Source organism: Manis javanica, chromosome 12, assembly GCF_040802235.1.
Source record: "Manis javanica isolate MJ-LG chromosome 12, MJ_LKY, whole genome shotgun sequence".
Classification (NCBI taxonomy): domain Eukaryota; kingdom Metazoa; phylum Chordata; class Mammalia; order Pholidota; family Manidae; genus Manis; species Manis javanica.
In genome coordinates this window covers 100,598,911-100,623,665 of record NC_133167.1, presented here as the reverse complement: position 1 = coordinate 100,623,665, position 24,755 = coordinate 100,598,911, and the positions used below count along the sequence as shown (strand labels likewise).

Sequence of the window (24,755 nt, the reverse complement as noted above, 5' to 3'; positions counted from 1 at the left end):
ATGGTGGATAGAACAAAGAGCAAGACGAGTTCATGAGTCTTAGGAATCATTGTAAGGTTTCCCTTCATAAGGAAGTGTGTAAATCAAAGTCTTTTTCACAAAAATCATGGCTTCTTTTTAAAATAAGCTTCTCTTCGTGAAGGAAGATGGAAACTATTGCAATTTCTCTGAATCTAGATCTTACATTAGTATTTGTATCTCTTTCACTTGCAAAGTTGTACCATCCTCTGTTTTGGTGTATCACTTGTCCATTTTGGGGGGCAAGGTTAGTTGTGAATTTAGAAGATAAGAAGAATACTTACGGTTCCCCCCCACCTTGAATGTTTTCATGAGTAAACACAGGACGCTGTGGCTGAAATGAAATGATTTTCAATGTAATCAATGTTTAAACTGGTACTAATTAAAAGATAATTTGGGTAATGGCATGGTACTTTTCTTGACATTTAATATTTCCTGTTGTAAAAAACCAAGAGGAAGGAAAAAAACCAAATGAAGGGTTTCTGCAGGATTAATAATTAAGGTATTTTGAAGCGTGCTTTAAATTAAATCAGAATAACCAAGGTTCAAATGGTTTAAACACATCTACAATCTAGACTGCTCAAGTTTTAAGGAAAAGTCAGGGTTTAGTCCCATTGATTTTTCAAAGACCAGGAATATGACAAGAACAGACACACTAAACCACTGGAATGAGAAGTCTGGACACCTTCATACAACCTTACTCTTCAGCATTTTCTCAAGCAAGCAGAAAATAAACCACATTTAATCTAACAGCGAAGTATCCACATTCATTCTAGTATACTTTTCCTTCACAGACATTATTTTCACATACAGAACAGATGAAAATATCAATAGGCAGACATCCCATGCTACATTTGAATTAACACTCTCTGTTCTCAATGTGGAGAAAACATGCATTTTTAAAAAAGAGAAAACAGAGAACTTTAAATAGAATGTAACAAACAATATCCAGGTAACATGTAACATTTTACCTTAGAAGAGAAATATTGGTAGAAATTCCCAGTGCACTGAACTCTCAAAAGAGTTTCTTTTCTTTTTAAACTAAGCATCAAGACCAGTATCTGTAATAGATACTTATAATATTGGAAATGACAAGCCTTAGCATCCCATATACCCCATAAATATTGCAATGAATGAAAGCTAGCATGTTTGTTGACTATGTAAACTTAACATAGTTTATACTTTGTAAATGTTACCTTGTAGGGGGAAAAGCATTACAGTTCATTCACAACACATTTCAAAAGCATTCTCTTCTAAATGATGGTTACATGGTGAAATGAGATAAGTCAGAGCTTGTGAGCCAGTTACACAAGTGACCCCTTGTGACTACTGAACCATTTATTAGATCCATGCTCTTATACATCAGGGCCAATTCCCGGATCCCAGAGTTATGAGTGGATTGCTGATAGGCTGGGAATTTTCCCTTGCAAATCATCCATAGCAACCCTACCCACCCAAGAATGGATGGAGAACTCTGGGGTTCCTTTCAGTCCCTGAGTCTATAAACTGCTCCTTTTCTAAATTGTTTATCTTCTCCCTTCACACCTAAGCTGTCTATCTGGCTTAAGAAGAATAGGTGCTTACATTACTAAAACTTTAGGCTTTAAATTTATTAATTGGAAGTGTTTACTAACAGTACTCTTAAAATTTCATGCAACAGTCTATGTATAGAGTACATAAACTTAAGACTAAAGAATGGATAAAAATCATTGGATACATGTATGATTTAACAGAATAATACTTACTCCCATAAATCAATATAAAATGACTCACAGTGTATCTAATATAATTACTAAAATTATAAAATATACTATTTTAAGAATGGTTAAAACCAAACCATTTTCTAGCCACCTTTAAGATAATTTAATTCAACCTATTAAGTCAATTTAAATAAATGAAGAGGTAAATACATTCATAAGCCTATATCCTATTATATCTCTTCAAGTTCTCATCCAATTATATATATATATATAACTTTTATGCAGAAATAAGATTGCATATATCAATTATTTTTTAATAATTTTCCAGTATTCTTTTTCATTTTAAATCACTACACAATAAGTCCCTTACATATATATATTTATATATTTTTTTGAAGATTAGTCTAGCTTTTTTGTCCCCTAATATAAATAAAAATGATGTAAACGTTCTTATACAAAGAACTACTTTCTTTTTTTCAACTATGCCTTAGAATGTATTTCCAGGAGTAACATTTCTGGTTAAAGAATATATGTCCAAGCCACATAATGCTAAAAGAACTTGTGAAAATAGCAAAGAAAACCCCAAACCTATATATATAAATGTAACTTAAAAGAATTTTAAATGCCATTTTCAAATCACACACCAAGATAGCTACTATTCTCACACAAAAACAGTCATAATACCATGTATACTGCATAGCAAGGTTATAAATGGGAAAAAATCATTGGTTTTTATCTTAAGAGAAAATGTTTTGTAAAAGATACTATATGGTACTCTAAAAATGGTGTGGCTATTTCCACATATTTAAATCATTCTAACATTTTTAAGTTGAGTAATGTTTTGCGTTGTGGCTGGCATTCAGGGCTTAGTAAAGGTGGGCAAACAAGATCTGGAATATACTTGCACTCTATCGCCACCTAATGGTGAGTGGTGGCAGCAACAAAAAGTTGTTCATGCCTTTCCTTCAAGTTCCTTCAGCCTGGATACATTTTGAAAGGGTATTTTCCAGCACACAGAACCAGGTGGATTTGATATCCATGCATTTTTCTGACCATGTTCTTACCTACCCATGTTTGAATTTTTGAGAAAGAATCACTCCTTTGTCACCAGAATTTTGGTCTGTGTTCATCTCTATTTTAACAGTCTGCTCAGGCATTTCCATTACTCATAATTTCTTAGCAGTTTTAGGTTAAATATAGAACAATATACATTTGTAATATTCAGAAAGTCTCACATGAACTGTGAATTTAAAAGATGGGTTTTCAGTTGCCAAACAACAGTCACTGTGCTAGAAATTTTGAGTGAGAATTAAATCATGCTTGTATTTTCTTGATGAGTCTTAAGAGTACAATAAAAATTAGAAAATCCAGTGAAGCATCATGCTGTTTTCATGGAATCCTAAACATTTAACTTCTCCCTTGGCAATGTAACAATCATTTTTTCCCCCTGTTTGTGTGTAGCTAAAATTGTCAAAAGTGGATACAAAATGAGCCAGATTTTAAACATATGCTAATTTTCAAAGCCAGAACCAACCACAAACCACTGTTCATAAGGAAACTGGGATTGAAATATCCTAGAATCTCTGGTATCGGTTAAATACATACTTCCCTAGTGCAGATGGTGAGACACGCAGTCTGTCTCAAACACAAACCCATCTCCTTGTCTGTGCTTCTGTAGAGGTACCTCTGGAAGATTAGCTGTATCTTTTACTGGGTAATTTTTTTTTTGTATTAGGTAATTTTTAAATAAGATTAACTATTACTTTAAATTGTAATGTGGAAAAGTATCTGAAAGAGTTTTAAGCAGTTCTAGAGTTCTTAAGTCAATTTTCTTTTCAGAAAATGTTAGTTCTAGTACTTGCCAACCAGAATTAGAAAACCTTCTCCTAATAGCGGTACCATGTTTATGTCTGTAGGCTTACTTTTCCTTCTTAAATTATAAAAGTAAAACACAACTTTGCATAAATCTAAAGAACAGAGAATATTTATGTTCCACATAAACCCATATAAAATAACATGTAAGTAAATAATGTAAAAATCTGGCAAAGAAAAAAATCTTAAAGTGTTCCAAAGCTATCATCTTATTGACCCATGGGAAATTTATGGCTGGGCCATATGAATTGTGGAAAAGCTTTCATTTTATTTTGGATCTGCAAGGCCCTTTGTGAAGTCTAAGAATCTCTTTGGATCAACATTCCTCTTTCTCTATGGCAACACAAATATCTGCCTCAGAAACAAAATAAGGTCTTACTATGAAAAGCAAAAAGCACAAAAAAATGGCAAAGACACAGAGAAATATCCATGTTTTTAAACAGTGGAAAAGGAAGTCTTTTCAATTAAACCCTTAAGATCTGTAAGAACCATAGTCACTTAATAGACCAGGTAAGGTTAAACCAGGGTCCACCAAAATAGAAATGATGTTAAGAACTGACTTCTGCAGAGACAGAAATTCTGAAGTCTTGGCTGTCTTCCTCAGAATCCATAGTAACTTTTAGAACCCATTCATATGAAAGTGCTGCCAATGTTACAGAACTAAGTAGTTAAAGGGAAAAGTAATTTGACCTTTAAGTTCAATCAAAGCTGTCAAGAGTCTGGGAGTAGCTAGAATCCAGAGCAGCAGCATTGGATGGGAAAGGGTCATGGAGTGAATGTAGCACACAACACCAAAGCAATGAGATATTTTGCAAAAAAAGATTATGGATTTTTAAAAAAATCCAAATAAATGGAACAAAACAAAAGCAAACACCACCAAAGTGTGTGAGTTCAGTATGTGATCGGCAACAGCTTTGTTCTTTGCACTAAACACAGTGACTAGAAAGAAGCGATTTACAGAGAACATAGAAGCTTGCAGAAGACAATATACAATACACCTATTTGTACAGTGGAGAATTTGGTCATGTCTTTTTGGACTTTGGAAAACTTACACGCATACACAAGGGAAGTACATTACCCAGAGACTTAGGATTTTCATGTTGATTTGGTTTCATAGCTCATCGTCATCGGGTCACTTCAACTCAAGGGTACCTATAGCCCTACTTTACTAGCAAAACACAGCAACAACAACGAAGGAAGAGCCAGCCTACGGAGGGCGGTGGCCAGAGTGCCTGGCTCAAGGCGGTGGTTCTGACCCTACCCTGTGGGAACCGCTGAGCCCTCTGACAGGCGAGCCGCAGGATCTCCTAGACATCACTGGACTACGTGGAGGCTTACCCAAGACAAATAGGTCGCTTTTTAAATCAGCCTGGAAAAGCCATAAGAAGTTAGTTAGTTCTCATCTTCATTATCCGGCCTTCAGGAGGAGCTTCCCTGTTCTGTTTTTTACATGCACACATAGCATGCCAAACTCTCGGATAACAGCAGAGCAAGAGGGTTCATTTCTGCAGACAGCTCTTCCATATGGCCCCCCATAGTTTTCACTCCGCAGGCATCGGTTGCTGCTTCAATACAGAACTCACAGGCATAGCAGAGAAAGACTTAGAGGGAAGTTGGCATAGAGAAAATGTTTGACTGCAATATAGATGGCTAAGAACACATACGAGAAATTCTGCATCTTTAATAGATTGCTTAATTATTGGGTTCAAGCCTCCCTCAGATCTGACCTGTTTTCTTTGTGCCTATTTGAATAGATGCAAGGTAAGGTAGAGGGAAATTCTGCTTAATGTCCATCACATTTCATAGATAGTGTCAATCAGTTGTTGGGGGCAAACTTCTTAACCAAACACGTAAGAAAGTAGGGATTTTCTGGGGAAGATGGTGAAATATATTTAAAAAGTGAATATTGTGCTAAGTCAAAGCACCTTGTGACTATTTTGGTATTCTTTTAAAGTAAAATTTTAAATGTGACAGTGATAGGCTAATCTTTTATGAGAGTATGCTTTATTTTCTTTCAGTAGTGGAAAAGATCTGGCAATATACCATCTGGAATATGATTTGGCTTGTGAGAGGTTTAGCAGGACTAAAGGACTTTTAAATCAAAGTACGTTGTTTGCTCAACTCTCACTTAGGAAAATTTTCATAGTAATTAATAATGTTTGTCCTGAAATCTCCAGTTTCTGGGGATGAAATACATAAGGCATTTTTCTTTAAGGGTTGTGGCAGGAAATGCTTGATATTCTCTAGTATCCATTCTCTTCTTCATCTGTCCTCAGTCACAGAATCCTGGATGTTAGAAGGGCACATGGCCATTCTGAATAAAGTCTACAATCTTCCTTGTAGCTAGATGTGCCCGTGCTATAAATTCTGACAGATGTGAAATTTCCGGGAAGTGGCTATCATGGGAAAAGGCATAAGCTCCCCTTTTCTTTTCTCCTTCCTGCTGGCTGGAATGAGGAAAGGGCTGCTGGAGCTGGTGCAGCTACTTTAGACCATGCAGTGGAAGCTTGTTATTGATGATGGGGATTGCCAATAAAATGGAATCTGCTAGGTTCTTTGAATACTGTGGAGCCACATACCATACTGGATGCCCTATATTTATGTGTAAGAGAAATATACTTCTACCTTGCTTAATCTATAATTATTTTGCATTATTGGCACTGTAGTTGCCCCAAACTTGACTGATACAGTTCTGTAAACATCAAAGTTCTATAAACATCAATGCTCCCAGAGAAAAAAGCATTTAGCTGTTGGAATGATGTGGATAAACAGCTGGAAGGATCATTAGAATATTAGGAAGAATCAGGGGCTTGATTTCATGTTGGAAAGTGTTCTAGGGGATCACCTTCTGATGGAGACATCCTTTTGGGACGCCAATAACTGAGTTTTTTGGAAGAAATGCAAGAAAGGGTCTATCTTTTCTTAAACAGTTTCCATCACAATTTGAATCCACATGCTATAAGCCTCTTACAAAATATTCTCTTAGATGGAATTGGAATCTCAGTTACAGAAGAGCTGAGGATTATAATACTTTTTATAGGAAAAGTCATTATTTTTTTCAAAGATGCTCAAAACATGAGAAATGTTGGATTCTAACTTACCTATCAAACTCATAGTTTATATATATATTTCAGTCTTCTGTCACCTATAAAGTGGGGATAATTTTTACATCTATTGAATACTATGGATTGTACATAGACTTACAATGTCTCAGAGAATACTTCATAAGAATAAAATTGCATTAATTTAAATGGGTTAAGTAAAACAATGGTTGATCAGGGTTGATAAAAATGCTGTAATGATTTCATGCATCCTATACTATGCCTATTTGCTTGTTAAAATATTAATTTTTTATTTTCTCTTTGCTTTTAATGATAGTTTACTTTCTTTCTTTGAAAGGAGCATAACTTCTACTTCTTGAAATGGAAGAAATAGAAGTCTTAAAGAACTCAAATCAGCAGTTTGTTTCTGAGTCAGATGTGGAGTTACTCTATAATAATGGTCTAAAATTTGTAATTGTTCAGTTTGTATGTATATTTACAAGGACAAATAATTTCAGTCAACTTATATTCTTTCTACGAACAGAGAAACAGATTTATAAGGTTTCCAAAAAACTCAATGGGGGATTAAAATTTAACCTTTGCTCTCACATGTGATATAAAATAGAGAAAAAAACAACTTCATTTTCTGGAGTTAATTCTTTAATGTAGTTAGTAAAGTCTTATTTTAAAACATAGTTGAGCATATGTTTATTCTCTCATATCATTCTGCAAGCAACTGAAGCCTAATGCATGTATGAGATGAGCTTTATTCTCGCGGGAGAATAAACCCATTTAAATACTGGTTTTGTCATTGATACTATATTGATGAGTTCTTCATCTCTCTAAATTAGAGAACTCCAATTCTAGAGTTACTTTCCCACTTAGCAACTAAGTTTAAAGGCTGAAGAACAAGTAGAGGAAAGCAAGGAAGAAATACTTTGGCTTTAAAAAGAAAACCACAGAAAGGGGGAATAAAAGCAAATTCTTAGTCTTAGATATTATCTAAAGTACTATTACTTTAAAAATTCCCTAATTTCCTGCCAGCTAAGATCTTATCTCAAAGGGCAAAGAGTAATGAGTTTAAAGTATTCCATTTATTAAAAAATTCTTATCCTATATAAGATGAATTCACACAGGTGGATGGATTTGGAGATTGAGGTTTGGAAGATGATGCAAATGGCATTTCTCAGGTGTTGGGGCTTCCTAGTACAGAAACTTGACTCTACCAAAGCCTTCGTGTTTTCACTTATCTCATATCAAGACCAGAAGATTGAATGTGAGGCTGAGTTATTACTTCAAGTCTATCACTGTTTGTCTAACGGAAAATGATTTCAGGGTCATTCTGATCATAGGAGCAAAACTTTTCTGTGATGGATTGATTTTAAGCTATGATTGTCATTAAGTCTTTTTCCAAGACCAGTCATCAATTTTGTTAAAAAATCTTCTAAAATGTTATCCTTAGGGGAGAGTTAAATACCAGCAGAGCTGCCAGCAAACAAGTCTGAGATGGATGCTTTGTTAACTGCTACAAAACAAAGCGTTGTTTCTGAGTTGTCATTAATTTATTTTTGTGGAAGTACAAGTCTCAGTCAGTGCCAAAGGTCATCCTGCCCTCTGGCTCTGCTGAACCTGCTGATGGGTGCAAAACATGGGAGGCGGTGAGCCTACTAAGTAACAGAGGTTGACCGACACAAAGCTGACACCTTTGAATGGGATGGTTCTCCTGCTGATCTTCAACTAAAAAAAAAACAACTAATGATTACTTTTTAGTCTTATATATATATTTAAGTTTTTCTCCTCAATTTGCATATAGCTGCTATGAGAATGAATCTTTTAAATTTTTGGATAGAGGCCATGCTGATGATGTTAAAAGTTAGCAACCAGTAAACAAGACTTTTTAGATCTTGTAAGATGGCACAAATCTATATACATACATCTAATTAAGTCCTTTTAAAGACATGCAATAAACCACACTCAAGATGCAGTTACCTTTAATTTTGGTGAATTTACCTCCTGTTGATAAGAGTATTTAGGGAGGAGAGGAGGTGAGTAGGGCTGGGTAGGCTGAGAAAGTGTCGAGACCGTGTCTGAGACAGAAGCCAAGGGAGAATGAAAGGGAGGGGAGGAAAGCAGAGAGCTGGGGAAAGGTGTAGATGTTCGTTCTCCCGGAGAAAATGAAGGCAGCTTAAATATTAAGAAAAGACAAGATGTGATCATGCTAGTGTCCAGAATGCGGTTACACGGTCTATAGAGACTATCCCCAAAACATAAATAATTTTAAGGTTACCAAATACCCTGCAGAGTGGCATTTGGGCCAAGCCCTTGCTTAAAAAGCACTAACTTTTTTCTTTTGAATTCGATTCAAAATTGCCAATGGGTATGACTAGTTTAATTTTTCTGATGCGGTTGGTGGGCGATAAGAAGCCCCGTATCCTACAATTTTATAATAGATTTATATGACGGCGCCTTATAAACAGGAAAGAAAAGCACCTCCAAAACCCTGCAATGATTTTAGCTTGCCTGTAACGCAGGTCAGTCTGTATAGTCTGTTAGTAAGACCTCCCCGTGCGTGCCTGCGTGCGCGCCTGCGTGCGTGCCTACGTGCGTGCCTGCGTGTGTGCGCGTGCGTGTGCGTGGCGAGAATTGGCTGTGAAACTCACTCCCTGACCACACGCTTCGGGTATTGCCTGCAACAGGCTCCTGGGAACCAAGCCCCAGGTATAATTATGCCCTGCAATTGATTACATTGAAGGGGAAATTCGTTTTTTTAAATAATTCACTTAAAAAGTTTGACTTCGGTATGAGTGACCTGTTTCTAGGTAGCGGGTTTACACCAGTGCAGGCATGGTCTGGGGTCTTTGCTCAGGTGACATTTTCTCTTCTGGTTGGGGAACTAGCCTAACCTCAAGGTTTGCGGGTGTCCAGGGTCCTCATGACCCTGCAGTATGGGCCAAGTGCCTCTGTTTTTTATTGGTAAGATCTTAATAGAAAGCTATGGGGGTTAAAAATTAGTGTCATTTTGTAAGATTTTTCAGTAGAGCATCCGTGGTTGAAGGTGACTTGCCTAGTAACATAGCATGAATCAATCCTTTTGTTTCATAATTTCAGTATTTGCCAGTAATCCCATTTGCTTTTTAAATCACAGATTAAGTATTTGAGAGGTCAAGTTTGGGTTTAGGTTTTAAAAAGGAAAGTTTACAAACTAAAGATTTAGGGTATTTTTCCTCTTCGTTGATGAAAATCATTGCCCAGGGTTCTGTGTAATGTGAAGCAGTAGTCTTAAGTGCTCACTGACGGAAAGAAAATGACCTCTTTAGATTGGAGTACTATTTTTCTTATGTTTTCCTTGTTTCTCTTTTGCAAACTGCCATTACATCAATGTATGGTGTATAATTTTCTCATCCTGGAATTGGACTAATCTCTGTGTATCAATTTCCTCATCTCTACAGTAAGGATAATAATATAACTCATTTCTTTGGACTTGGAAAAGTAAAGGTGCAGAGTTCTTAAAATAGTGTCTAACACTTAGTAAGAGCTCAACTATTAGCTATTGGAAAATGAGGGAGACTATATGAACTATTAAGATCATTTAAATATGAATTTATAGTCATAAATCATTAATGGAATTATATATTTACATCATCATATTAATATTTGGTGTTCCCTACGCCCCTCCACCCCAGAATTATACAGTGCTTGTGTTTCTTTTAAGGCAATGTCTTAATATGATTAACTGCACTGGCTGATTGTAGTAAGATTGGTTAGTTCTTCAGTAATTAGGCAAAATTAAAATACCTCATTACTGGTTTTTGCTGCAGTGCTGTTTTCCGTAGGGGCTCTAGCATCTGTGGGGGAGGCTACCAGGTATTTTAAACAGTCAGGTTTCCTCTCCGCTTCCTCCTCTTCAATGTGCAGGCATGGTGTCACTTCTGTGCCATCATGGCCATACCACAAGGTATCTGGTTTTTGAGATTCTGGTCCTCTTCGGATTCCTGACACAAACTCCTCATAGAGTTCCTCATCTTCCTCTCCAATCACAGGGAGGTTTTTGGGCAAGGGACCCACATCAGTGTGTGTAGAGGCCACAAGCTTATCACCTAGGACTTCAGGTACTTTTTCAAGGTGTGCAAAGCCCCTTCTCATTTTTGTGAAATCTGCAAACTTTTTTGGAGCTGTCTTTCTGGGATCCTGAAGTGGCATTGTCTCAGAAGGCTGGACTGCAGGTGAGGTCACACCGGAGTCGGGCACAGGAGGCAGAGAGGAAGGTGGTTTGGCAGGTACAGATGCTGGAGGCAGTGGGAGGAGAATAGAGGGTTCCTCCTTAATTTCAAGGGTGATCTCCTCCAGGATATTTGGTTTGGCCAGGTCAGCTGCTAATGTTAAAGCACTAAGCTTCTCTAATTCGTCCAAGAAGTTGTCCAGAAAAGGAGGTGGTGATGGGACCAAAGTGTTGGCCGGCGGACACTTGGCTGTCGCAGACAGCCACCCCTGGGCGAGGCCCTGTGGAGCTGCTTTATCTGGGCCAGGTGAAGCTTTGTGCATGGGAGGAGGGGCTGGTTCACTGGAAGCCAACTTAGAAATGAGCAGGGTGATGAAGTTAAAAAGATAAACCAACAATAATAAAGATGTATCAAAACAGAGACAGAAATGCAGGAAAAGGATGGTGGTGGATATAAAAAATATTTTATGCTATGGTCTAGATTTGAAGATTTCTTGCTGAATTTACATAAAGTCATTAGCCTGTTAATTAGAATGTTTTCTGAGAAATGAAAGTCTGCTTGTATTTGGAAGGGATGTTAAATGTTGTATGACATGATAAAACTGACAGATTATGGTAGACAGGGAAACCTTAAGAAAGTTGATTTAGTAGACTACCTTTTTAAAACTATGTTTCTAGATACTGACTTAGTACTATAAATGTAAATGATTCTGAACTAATATTAATGTAGAATGAAAACCAACAATCAAACCTTTTTTGATTCCCTGATTTTGTTTATAGTGTTCTTTCTTTCTGTAGTAATGCCAAATCTTTTGAACTTAATAATTTTCTCAGTTACGTTTGCAAGGTGATTGTAACATATGGCACAAAATAACTTTATATCATTATATATGAACACATTTCTAAATAAATAAGTTCTGAAAAATATTTTTCATGAACAGAAACCCATGATCAGAGCAAAACGGAACTTATGTTACTTGCATTACTGATCTTAATACTTGAAAGTTTTAAAATACCCGAAGTAAACATTTACATAGAACAGAAGCATAAGATGTTAATGGAGGTGAACTTCTGCTAGGCCCCCATTCTCTCTCACAGGTTGACATTTCATGTAAACCTGTCTAAGTATAGTTTATGAAGCTTAATCTCCTTAAGTAAAAATATACTCCTATGTATCTTAATATTACATGCTGTACTTTGGTTATATTAAACAAAACCAAATTTTAATGTGAATTCATTAAAAGTGGTTCTAGACGTGCTGCCTTGTAACATTCTAATACATTTATCTATCATTGCTGGACTAGAAAGAATAGTACATGCTACATATATGGAGGCCTTGAGAGAGGCTGTGGATGACATCGTACTTGCTTCTCTCCAGGTGAATAATTTGGGTTTGGAAAGAAAAGAAATCTTAAAGAGAGATTGTAGGGGTGCACTTTCCAGCTGACCGTTCGGGTGAGACTGTACTCAGTCCTGTGGTCCCAGGGCCTTCGTGTACATCTCTGCACAGTGCGGCCCCTGCTTAATTTTCAATTCTCTGTCCTATAATAGGAATCAGGAATTAATGGAATTTATTTCACTGCTGTTGTTTTTTTTTTAAAGGAAATAATGATGTCATGTCACCATGGGGTGGAAGAAATGAGACAAAAATGTCCTAAAACTCATGTGAGCATCCTAACAGAAGATTCAGGACTAATGGCTGCTAAGTGCCCATATAAAGTGATCCTATACGTGTGGGCTGTGACTGGATAGACACTCTTCGCAAGTCCACTATATGTTCAGTTTTTAGTAAGATAGAAATTACCTAAGTCTCATTTGATAGGCTAGGGAAGTTCCCATTATTGGCTAGGGTTCTATTTTATGCTTTTCCTTATACAACACGGTAACAGATGTGAAAAGTCTGTGAAACATAATAATTCAAGATTATTTTCACTTTCACTTTCTCTCATGGACATGGATAGTATGTGAATGGGAAGAAAGATCTTTAAATCCCGTGACTGTCATGACTGCCTGCTGCTCCTCCAGTGCTCTGGCCACCAGAGTGCCCAATACACACACTAACAGGTTCAAAGGACGCAGCTTCACAGTGGACTTGCTTCTACTGTGAGTCAAATCAAGTATCCCAAGATCCCCATATCTCAAAAATACACCTATAAAACAAAAACCATATAATTATCTTTTCTTCCATAAGTATTGGAATTGTATTCCACTATACTCAAAGCAGAAATACCAGATATAATATCAACTTGCTTTTGTATCTCCCCTAAAGTAAAAATAGTATGTCAAGAAGTGTGATTTGAGTGTGTCAAAGTGATTCATAAATCACTTAATCAGATCCTTTCTCTATTTGCAAATAGCAGTTAGAAAATAAGCTATATATTTAGTGCACTTTGGATGTCATGGTTTAGAAGTACATTATAATCCTTTTTTTCAAATTATGGACATAAACTGACATATTTTTCCCCAGCAGTGAGAATAAAACACTAGTTATTAGTGAAATGTGTACACTTCTGTGTTTATAAAATGTAATATCTGGTATTCTAAGAAAAAACTTAGGAAACTGAAAATACATTTAAATCACATTCACAACAAAGATGAAAGCATTATGATCTAAATAAAATATTATGTTGCCAATATTTATTAGAACCTTATGGAAGCATTTCTTCAATAATCCTTTGTAGATAGATGCTTCCTCTTTCTTATACAATTTCATTTGAAGGTACTGTCACTTGGAAATCTGGTAGTTCTTTTAAAACGACTGAATGTTAAATGAGACATATATGGATGAAGATTCTTTTTATTAGTAGAAACTACTGAAGTAAGGATGTTAATCTTTAAGTGCTAAGGTCTGGTAGTGAAGTAAATATACTAAAGAGGATTCTGTAAAACTTTATCACCAATCAAACAAAATTGGATAGTGACAAATTACTGCCTTATCCAATGATAAAGTATACTCTTTCAAATACCCTGGAACTAAAACCCAGTCTTCAAAGAAGAGTAGAATAAATAAAATTCCCAGCCTAGGCCTTTTAAAAAAAAATGGTTCTCTTAAGGTAGTAGAGTCTTAGATCATTTACTTAAGTAAAATCCTTCTAAGACTCATTTTCAAGGAGTAGTTTAGGTCACTGGGGATACTATCTTGTAATGATCTCACAGTGAAACATGAAATGACTCCACATTTTAATAAGGTCTGGTATGTTGATTATTTTGCTAGCTCTAGATAGTTTATTTTTCCATGTTTCAGCCTCGATCCCAATTAGAATAATTTTTAATCTATGCAACTTAACATTTAAAAAAATTTAGAAGTACTTATAATATATTTTGGAAGTAGTTTCTTGGTAATTTAGTTTTGTACTTGGAAGTTAATGAAAAAGAGAAAAACCCCTAACTACCATCCATAAAAAGAACATAATATATTAAAATTCAATAGAAAATTAAGAAAAAATTCACATTGTGAGTAAAGAAAGTAGAATAACCTTTCTAATTAATGAGTTTAGGGAGTAAAGTCTCTTTCAGACTACCTGTTGAGAAAGATAATTATTTTGAGCTACTAGCTCAAGTGAGATGGTAGAACTGGCTTGTAATTGTCCTAAAACTAATAAAATTCACTAATAAAATAAAATTGCTTATAATAACCAATGACACTTTCTTTTAGCCTAATAAACTGACCTACAGTTAAAAAATTATACTCCATCTCTCTTTCTTTATTATAAAACCCTGAGACTTTTATAGGATTTCATCAACATAATTACCATTTGTTGTTGAAATAAACCATTTGAGGAATCTGTCTACCTTTTCTATAGATCATCTGTCTATAGATGCACATACATATACTCCACATAAAGCATATTTACAAATCAAAGTTTAGAAAAAAAAATGCTTCAGAAAAAGCTGAGCTTCAAAAAGCAGATATGTATATGTATGTGTATGTACAGACATATATAGGATTTTATGATTCTAATGTTTTCTCTTCCAGTATTTTAACTTGAAAATGAAATGATCAAAATCAAGCATTAAACCTTATGCCAGCACTCATAAGAAAAATTAAATGATATTGCCTTGATGTGGCACTTAGAAACATAATATATGTTTCTTCTGCTTTGCAGTGAGTATAATGTCCTAGTCTAAAATCCTAAAATCACATATTGATTATCTTATTCCAAGCTCCCAGGTATTATTCTAATATGCTAGAAGGTCTTCTTACCTTGTTGGAACTGAAGCTGTGGATTCTATCACTAGAGTAACTGTGGGGTATTGGAGGGTCTGGGTAATCCTCAGCACCTTTGCTTGTATTCTTCTTGACAACTTCTACATAGGAAACAGGGAAGATGCCTTGTCTGTTGGTTCCGGGGATTTTACCTTCATACCAATTTTGATCAACTCTTTTAAGAAGAATAACTCTATCTCCCTGTAATGAATATTAAGAAAATGCACTGTAAGTAGAGATGTGATAACATACAAAATATGGTTGTCAGTTTTCTGATAAACAGGTTTTCCATTTGGAAAAGTTTTATCTCCAGTTTTGCTTTACTTTTTTTTTTTAGTCAAGAGAATGCAAGTCTCAGAGATGCCCCCCAAATTACAGATTATGAACATGTGTGCAATTTAATCATCCATTCATAGCAGAATCTTCCCTAAGGATGGTTGGTTAATGTGAGTAGGCTTACACATGTTCATACTGGTACCATGTGAAATGACTTGTATATGTTATTGCAAAAAGCAGAATAGTTTAACAGGTGACATCTGAATGACAATGGCATCATCCTATCACTGACAGAGTCATGGAATCTTCTTTTGTAGGAAGAGCTTCAGAAAAGTACAGCTCAGCTCTCTGTGATGATGTGTCTGAAATGGGTTGTAGAAATCACCCTCTAGAAGGGATGAAGTTGAATGGTGCACTGTTTTCTCTTCTTTAATCTACAAGTGCTAAGTAGTAACCAAGAATTAAGCTAAGAGGATGGGACAAAGAAATCCATAGCTGCAGTCAGGGCTGACATCCACTTGGTCTGCATCAGGACAGAGCAGCACCACCATGCATTCTGATTGGTTGGTAGCCATCCCGTAGTGGCCATTAAGTATTTTTATAGAGCCCCTGGCTTTTGCAATAATAGAACTTTCTACCATCACTATTCCTGCTAGTGATCAAGCCAATGCCACAAAGCCCAGTTTAAATTTTAACTCAAAACCACATGTAGTCCAGAAATGAATAGGGAAGATGTGGTTGAACAACAAATCACTGCAGCTGCATAGAGCAGGTGCTACGGAAGTTTGGGCAGCTGCTCCTGATAGGGTCGTGGAGGTGACACACAGCTGGAACTTCAGAAGAGTACCTCCTCCATGTGGCACTCAAGGTGAAAATTTTCTTTTTGTCAAAATGCTGAATGGCTTATATAGCCTGTCCCACCACCATTGAGCACAACATACAGAAGAAAAGTTAGTCTCCCTCATCTTAAAATAACACTGATTTTCTCTGTAATACACTGCTGTCACTAGGCTGTTGGTGCAGTTATAAGTTCTATTTCACCAGCAGGCATGAGAGGTTCTAGAACCAAGCTGCATGTTACTATGTAGTCCGTGTTGTATGCAGACATGCTGCTACTTCAAACAGATGCATGTGATTGCTTAGTGAACAATGAAAATAGTTCATTTAATCATTTTCAACTGTGTACAGTGGCAATATTTGCACAGAATCCCCTTTGTCAGGATCGCCTATATCCTCCCATCACAAATCCAGTGCATATATGTATTTTAAAGTATCTCTGAGAAGCTTTGTGCCCCACAGGAAATTTCATCTGGAAGGCTTCAAGGGTGTTAGGTGACAGTGACTCACTGCAGCTTTCTGGATTCTTTGTAGAAAATGGGGAAAACACAGAAATATCCACAAAAAAAGATGACCTATTTTATACAGCCTTTCAAATGCACCCATGAAGAAAACAGCCAGGCTACCTTTCTCAGCGATAGCTCCACATTTGTGTCAGCACTGAAATTGTATTTGGCTATAGCTTCTCCGATTTCTCCAGGTTGGGCTGGGGGAGGTGGTCTTGCAGGCTGCGCTTTTTCAGGAGGTATGAGTTTCTGTGAAGGAAAACAGTTATTTACTCTTGGCCCATGGTGACATTGGAAACAACAGCCACGTCAGAGGGAAGGGGAGGGGCTTACCTCTACGTAGGAGATTGGAAAAATGCCCACTCTCCCACGGTGCTCACCCTCATACCAATTTTGATCAATTTTCCTGAGGATATAGACAGTATCTCCTTTCTTAAATGATAACTCCCTGGAAGAGAGATGTTTAAATGATTTTTTTCTTGATGTATAACGATTATCTTAAAGATCAACGTGTTTACTAGATCTGTATTTGGCTGGGAAATATACTTTCAATATTAAAAATCCATTGAGCCCAGTTGCCTAAGGATTTTCCTTGCAAACTGTTGGAATTCACTTATTATAACTTAAAAAATGATTTAGGAAAGAACAAGTATAAACATCGTGTTTGATAGAAATCACAGGTAGATTAATATGAAATTTAAAGTCAGGGATAGACTATTGCTAGCTAGTCATTAGTTTATAGTGAAGGAGTTGTAAAGCTCGGCATAATGATGGATTGGTTCTGCACTGATTTTTTGTCTTGAGCTAGTTAGCTAGTAACTTACATTTGTCTTTCTATTACAATAGGGAAAATAAACATCATTTATCCTTAGTACAGAAATGCCAACACCAGAAAACTTGTTATTTGTGGGTCCTTGAAGCTGGTTGGTTGTTATTGAAGTAGAATATTTTGGTAAGGAATTTATTTTATGTAACAATAAAGATCTTATGCTTTTATTTTTCAGTGGGGCTCAAAGATGTTTTAAGTTCAAAGACATGTACCAATTGCTTGTTGCTTTCCTTCTATCTTTTGTTTTTTTAAAATAAAAATATTTCTCAGACACTAATTATGCTTTCTCATTTTGGCTGTTTCTGAGAAAACAGTAGGTAAATTTGGGTATTTAAGTTGTAAATACATTACTTATTTTGAATAATTCATGCTTGAATTCTCCCTCTCACTATATCAGATTTTCATGGCTTCATCATCCAGGTAACTGTGTCTGCTACTTCACCTCCAAAATTGTGCTTTATTGTTATTTCCTATCTTTCTCCACTTTCCTATACATCTGCCTCCCCACTCCCAAATCTGTATTGTTTAGTTCAGAATCTTGAGTTGGATCATTTATTTGTGCAGAATAGATAATAGGAGAGGTTTATATCAGATGTAGAAAATTGCTCATTGATTAAAAGAATTAATTGAAAAACTGTTGCACATTAAAAGATTACACATTTATAAGTGCTAAAATCTTCACATTGAAAGTGCATTAAATTTTCCGTAACCCTAAAGACAGAAGATTGACAGAGCCTTACATGCAAATACAGTACTTTCCTCTTTTATGCAAGTGCCTGATGTAGAAAACAAAAAACAAAACATTTAATGCTTACAATCCAACAGTTTATTTGTACCAGCTATGTTTTGTTTCTGGAAAGGAGACTAGGAAGCCTAGCTTTAAAAAAAGGTAAATTAGAGACAACTAATTATTCTGTTTTTAAATATGAAAAGGCATCTTTCCTATTATAAAGGCTTGTGTTTAAAAATTTGAAGTCTTACAGGTAAAGATTCTTAACAGCTTTCAAAATTGTGTCATTCTCATCTCAGAACTGGAATTTCTGAGTCCCATGTTGATGTTTGCTTTCTCCCTCCCACTCTTTTTTATAGTAGTCATTGGCAAGTTTTAAAATGGCATTTTATCTCTTTTTCTTATTTAACAATTGTGAAATTACATTTGGTGAGCTACTTAGCTGTGTTTATTAAATTAAAGTTTCTGTATTAGGTAAAGAAAAATAGCTTTTAAAACAAATGTTTATTTAAAACAGATGTATTTGTCTCTTGTTTATAAGATATCAGGCACAGAAAGCTAGCTATTAATTGAAACCACTCGAAAATGGGGCTGGTCCTTCCAGTGCTGTCTGCTGTGTGACCTTTTGAAGCTGCACAAGTCATCCATAACCTTGATTTTTTGTGTCAAATAGGTAACCACTTGGGGATGATGAACAGCTGCTCTTTACATCTTTGGAGAACAGAATAAGAGAAACATGATGAAGCTGCAACAAGATGAATTTATTTATGGTATGTGGGAAACATTTTTTTCCATCCTCAAATTATGGGAGGGCTTCCATGGGGAATCGCGTAGTCTATTTCTCTGAAGGCTTATTCTGCTAGACTGTTGGTTTAGGAGGTCCTTGTAAAAGGTGGGGCTTGTGTGGACAACCCTTCAGAACAGCTGTGCCTTTTACACCCCCACGGACAGTGTGTGGGAGAGCCACCTGCAAGGTATTCACAGTGTGGATGTGAATAGGCACAGAGGAGGGTGAAGGGCACAGAAAGTCCAGGGACACAATCAGCACTCGTGACACCTTTCTCTGCATTGCACGCCATCTTTTTCCCAAAGCCTATATTTTATTAAGGCTTCCCCCAAAGCCTGTGAGCCCCAGGGAGGATACCCTTCCTGCTCCATGCCCTCCCATTCCTCAGGGCTCATACATTTAAGGAGGCTTTTGCTTGACTGTCACAAGAAGAAATGAACTCTGTGTGTTCTATATCATTATTTTATAAAACGGACATGCATCTTTGAAATTGTCATGCCATGTCCAGGGAACAGTAAGGCTGAGAGTGCCACAGAGACAAAGCAATTATTTATCTCATCAAAGATGAAACTTTAACTCAGGAATTTTTTTTTTAACACCAGATTAAACCATGCTCAACATCTTAATTTCTAAATAGGATTTTCTTTTTAGTTTATTCCCTATCTCAGCTGCATTCCCAAATTCTGAGTCATTTTTTTTATATGTGTTATATCAGAGACAGTTTCTAGTCTCAATTCATACAATATATATGTTAGGAATAATACATTTTGGTTATTATATATATTCATTCTCAACAACACAGTATAACTTAATGCTAATTCGCAGTTTATTTAGTTCATCTTGAATTGTAATGGAGACCAAAGTTTCTCAAGTAAGGTCTGTGCACATGGGTCATGACAGACCTGAAAGGCTCCTTTTTATTTAAATGCTTAGTACTAGCCTTTCTCAACCACATGCCCATCTGATGAATGAGTTCCTAAAGAAAAAAGGGAGAAAAAAATACTGCAACAGGGAAATATGAAAACACCAATATCAAAAGACCACAGGAGAGAACTTTGTTCAGGATCTCTTAAGTTTTGAACATTTAGATGTGAAAATTCTACTGTTGGAATCTTTGAACACAGTTCTAGTCTTAGTCCACAAACTCTCTTTGGTATAGTTGTATAGAGATGTTATCAAATTCTTCCAGTTAGTGTTAATTACTCCCCAGCACTTTATTTTCATTTCATTCTTGACACAAAAATTCTATAAGTAAAGATTCTAATTTTGTTTTTCCTGTGCTTTTATGCTTACTGTGCTCTATCTAACATGTTTAGTGTAATTGAAAAAGAAGTGTTTCTCAACTAAATTCAAAATGAAAATAAAATCAGCCCTATCCCAAGTAATTCTGATGGAGCCATTTCATTACAGAAAATTGCTGAAGGGGGAATTAGGCTTTGTTTGTAATACATCCCATTGTAATATTTATCTCTTACTGTATCACTAAAGTATTTAAAGCCAACTTAAATCATATGATGCATACTTATCTTACTCACTTCGATGTCTGAGCTTTAAAATCATAAACAGCTTTTGCAGGCAGTTTCTGAAATGAAAGGTAAGGGATTAGCACTAAGAATTTGGATTTCCTGCAAGAAAGCAGTTTCACATGAATGAAAGAGAAATGAAACCTCAAGGAATATTAACCATATATAATGAAAATCCTATATGCAATTCATGAATAAATCCTTGAGTTCCTCATTTAAGCTGTAATAGGAATGACATTTGCTGTAGCAGGAATATAATAGATGACTTATTCACCGTAACTACTGAATATCTTACATCAGGAACTAAGGGGGATGAATGCCGTAACAGGGGAATAAAATGCCTGCAGACAAGTCTGTCCAACGTGTAATTTTGGCTTTTCCAATGATAATTGTGGAGTGTCTATTGTGTATTGACACAAGTCCTTCTGAATCATAATAAAAGGACAGGAAAAATTCATGAAGGAAGTCATTATCCCTTTTACTCAACATTATCCCTTTTACTTAACATAGTAGCAAAGAATTATTAGCCCAGTTATTACTGGGCAGCTAGTTAGTGACCAGAGGTATAGGCTTGACCCTCTTGCATTGCCTGGAGGTTTCAGGAATTCTTAGCACAGGGTAAGTAAACCAGCTGCTCATCTTTTAGGCTTGGCGTGAGGTGACACTTGCCCACCTTTACCTTTGGGGCCCTCAGATCTGCCTGGGCACCTTGTGCCCTTCAGCCAGCTACTCTAGCTTTTCTTCTCCACTTCCCGTAACCCCCACACCACTCTCCTTCCCTGTGTCTCCGGTGAACTTGAGGCAAGCTGGAACATTCCTGACTTCTCTGCGGTCCCACACGCACTGGACTGTATCAGACACTTGTAGGGAATCCTGGAGTGGCCGCCAGCCGGAGGCCAGCGTTAGGTTTCCATCAGACCTTCACGCTCCCAGGTAGTAGGAGCCAGAGCTCCAGCCCAGGCTCGGGGACAAAGCTGGTTGGTTGGTGGTTCCCAGGGGCCCTGGTTTTTCAGGGATCCTCTCCCACAGAGCAGGCCAGCAGAAATTATTTATGTGGAATTTGTATTGATTTGCAACACAGTTTCCCTAAGGCTGTCCCCCAGTCATTGGCCAAAAATGTGTAGAGGGGAAACCTCCTTCCTCCGTGGGGTGGCCCAGCTCCAGACCTAAAGCACAGTCGATCGTTCGGGGTGTCAGGTCAGGATTTAGAGGCCTCACTGCCCTAACCGCCTGCAGCAGGGAGGGCAGCAGTGAGCATCAGACTGCTTTCTGCTTCCAGTCCTCTGCTCAGGCTCCAGGGAAAACTGTTGCGACTTTCTCTGTCGTCATTTTTACATGTTTAATCCTACTACTTTACTGGTTTTGGATGTAGCCCTGGCTGGTAAGAGCTTTATTAAGTATGTTGCTGACAAAGACCCCAATGCTCTTTAAGTACCTCTTTCTCCGGAGTTCCTCTTCTTTCCCGTGGTGTGATTCTCCCCACATCTGTCAGAGTGGATGAGTAACTTCTGGAGAACTCATGGTCTGTAGGAAAGGACAGGGCCAGAGTGAGTATCGACTTGGTTAAAAGCAGACTTGTTTAGCCATTTTCTCCAGTGGCAACTATTTTCCCCTTCAAACTTGGAGAGACACCACAGTGAAAACCGGGTATGAAACAAGGGTAATCACAACTTTGTGATGAGTGGCACAGCACAGAGCATTCCAGAAGGAGAAATACCCACGGTGCAGAAGCATGATGAACATAAACAGAATTGTCCCCTCGCCCCGACCATTGCGCTGCAGACCTGGCCGGGACAGTTCAGGGGCAGGGATTATTTCATCTCAAAGGTGTAATACTTTCTATTTCTATTCTTTTTGCTCCAATTTATCATTACCATTACAGGGATGATAGAAGATGGAGAATTTGAAAATAGCAACACTTCGTAAAAGTTGAAACATTTTATGGAACAGTTTAAGAATGTAGTAGCAAAAAAGAGAGACAAAGCATGATGTTGACAGAGCTGTGGGCATGTCCATTCTCTCTCTGCTTTTAAATATGTAGTGAGTCTTCCGATGTCATCTTAAGGCTTAAGGCTTAAAAGGCCTTTAGCCGTAGATTTCCCTTGTGCTCAACAACCTTATCATAAAGTAAATATTTGTTCCAAAAAATAAAAGGACAAAAATTCTCTGAACGGAAAGTGTATGAGTTGCCAAATTTGCTCGTGAAATACTATTTTTGTTCACCTTAAGAGAGAATATAAATAATGAATTTCATTACAGAAGTATGAGTACAAGCATCTCCTAACAGTGTCTTATACCTTATGCATTTACATGTGGAAGTGTAACTGGAGACTGAAACTGTTCCAGTAGCTATGATATTAGAGTTTTACCAGTATAACTGGGTCAAAATTTCTAAATTCTTTCTCTTATCCCTTTCATAAATTTAGCCATATTGAATAATAAGCATTAAAAATAAAATAAATCTGCGTATAAAATAATTAAAAATGTCCATCCATAAAAAGAAAACCTTCTTTAAAGGTTTTGACTTTAAGGAAGCATTGTCTGTTCATAGTAGGTGGGGTGTCAGTTATGTGACATAAATGTCTGACTCTTGTCAGTTGTGAATTCCAAAGCCTTTAAGGTTAGGAAGGCAACATGGCCACAGATATTTCAGGTGAAGCTTAACCAGTTATTTTCATGAATGTGAGAGGATTATGTATAGCCTATTTTACATTTTAAATTAATATGCTTCTATGACCACAGGATTCTTATAATCATCATAAATTTTAAATTAGTTTTATTCCATGGAATATAAACTGTTTTTCAATTGGGCTAAACAAAATTTTTTACTAAAATATTTTACTAAAAAACATCATAGTATTTTTTATTTTTTTACCAAATATTTTACTAAAAAAACAAAACACCCTTAAAATGCATTCCAAAGCCCTCTCAAGTCTTTTTTCAATAATTGACTCTATCTGTACAAAAAGTTTAGAGATGCTCATATTAGGGTATTGGAAAACTGGGAAAAATAGCTGCTTTATTAGAAAATTAGAGTATGACAGTCAGTGAAAATTTCGAAGAATAGACACTGATTTTAAAAATTCTAATTTATTGTTTTTGAATCGTGTAGTGCAAGTGAAGCAAAGAAAATACTAATAAAATAAGCAAACTTGTGCAGTGGTTACTAATAGCTGAGCCATACATATTACATTAATATGAAATTTGAATTATGTCTCTTTTTTGTATATAGAGATTATATTCTACACTACACATTCTGAGTAACTAGGAGTCTGAATCTTGTTTCTGCTACCTACTCTCTATGTGACCTTGGTGAAATTTCTTGTCTTCTCTGAGTCTCAATTTTCTCAGTTGTAAACGGTGCTTATAAAATGCCTATCACCTAGGTTTATGCCAGTGTTAATTAGGTAATGGATGTAAAGTGCTTTGCAATGTCTGGTGCATAGGAGACTGTGACAATCCAAGCTTCACCCTAGAATGTCCATTCCAACTTCTTAAAATGTGCAGAGCAAACAGATGCACTTTAAGAATTAAGGAAAAGAATTGTATAAAAATATTGAAACACGCTGTGCTATTCAGTTATGTCAACCCCCCAAAAATGGCCTTGCATTTGAATTGCTTTTTGTCCATGTGTTGCCCCTTCAAGGTGATCATCTGTGAAAACAGAATTAGGAGTCACTTTGAACTTAAATCACCTAAATCAAATGTCAGTATAGGATTGTTTTAGCAGAAATAGAAAATAGGTAAATTAAGTAATGGAAAGGAAGAGAAAATGGATTCAGTGATTGATGGAGATGAGACTTACATATACAGCTTAAAGATGCATTCACAAAAATTTTATCCCAATTGGGTCCTTTAAATGGAAGTGTTAAATCCTATTCTCTTTTGGATGTCCATCAATTACTACATTACATGTATCAGTTTTGCTTCCTGAGTTTTTTGATACAATATCTTTTATGTAGGATGTGAGCAAATTATCTATTGAGGGATTGACTATAAAGCTAATATAAAAATTAAGGAAAAGGCTATTTGTTAAGCTATTGATTTTGATTCATTTTTAACAAAAAAAGAACTAACTCTAAATTGTCAGTCTCTTAAGGATACTTAAACTCAGTTATGGTTTCTGTCTTGAAATCCTCCAAATTGGTAAAATAAGCTTAATTTGTTGTTTTAATGTAACAGTTGTTTCAGCCTTAACATTAAAAGCACA

General features: G+C 36.3%; 1 protein-coding gene and 1 long non-coding RNA gene across 19 annotated transcripts in view; one reads left to right on the top strand and one right to left on the bottom strand.

The window, feature by feature from the left end:
• Positions 1-24,755, bottom strand: part of SORBS2 (sorbin and SH3 domain containing 2) — a 187,913-nt gene that overhangs the window by 7,498 nt on the left and 155,660 nt on the right. For 10 of the 18 annotated variants that reach the window (XM_073219132.1, XM_073219133.1, XM_073219135.1 and 7 more), the window contains 9 exons: positions 21,981-22,069; positions 20,558-20,604; positions 17,010-17,124; positions 16,797-16,925; positions 15,055-15,258; positions 10,427-11,203; positions 8,621-8,815; positions 4,852-4,959; positions 303-352 (listed from right to left, as the gene is read on the bottom strand). In XM_073219132.1, coding sequence (XP_073075233.1) covers positions 303-352; positions 4,852-4,959; positions 8,621-8,815; positions 10,427-11,203; positions 15,055-15,258; positions 16,797-16,925; positions 17,010-17,124; positions 20,558-20,604; positions 21,981-22,069 — 1,714 coding nt within the window. The remainder of the gene's footprint in view (positions 1-302; positions 353-4,851; positions 4,960-8,620; positions 8,816-10,426; positions 11,204-15,054; positions 15,259-16,796; positions 16,926-17,009; positions 17,125-20,557; positions 20,605-21,980; positions 22,070-24,755) is intronic. The other 8 variants (XM_073219145.1, XM_036996807.2, XM_036996811.2 and 5 more) reach the window with 1 other exon arrangement.
• LOC140845236 (uncharacterized) overlaps positions 1-24,755 on the top strand; it is a 46,668-nt gene that overhangs the window by 20,355 nt on the left and 1,558 nt on the right. The window contains exon 2 of the long non-coding RNA XR_012124023.1: positions 18,909-19,005. This is a non-coding gene — a long non-coding RNA (uncharacterized lncRNA). The remainder of the gene's footprint in view (positions 1-18,908; positions 19,006-24,755) is intronic.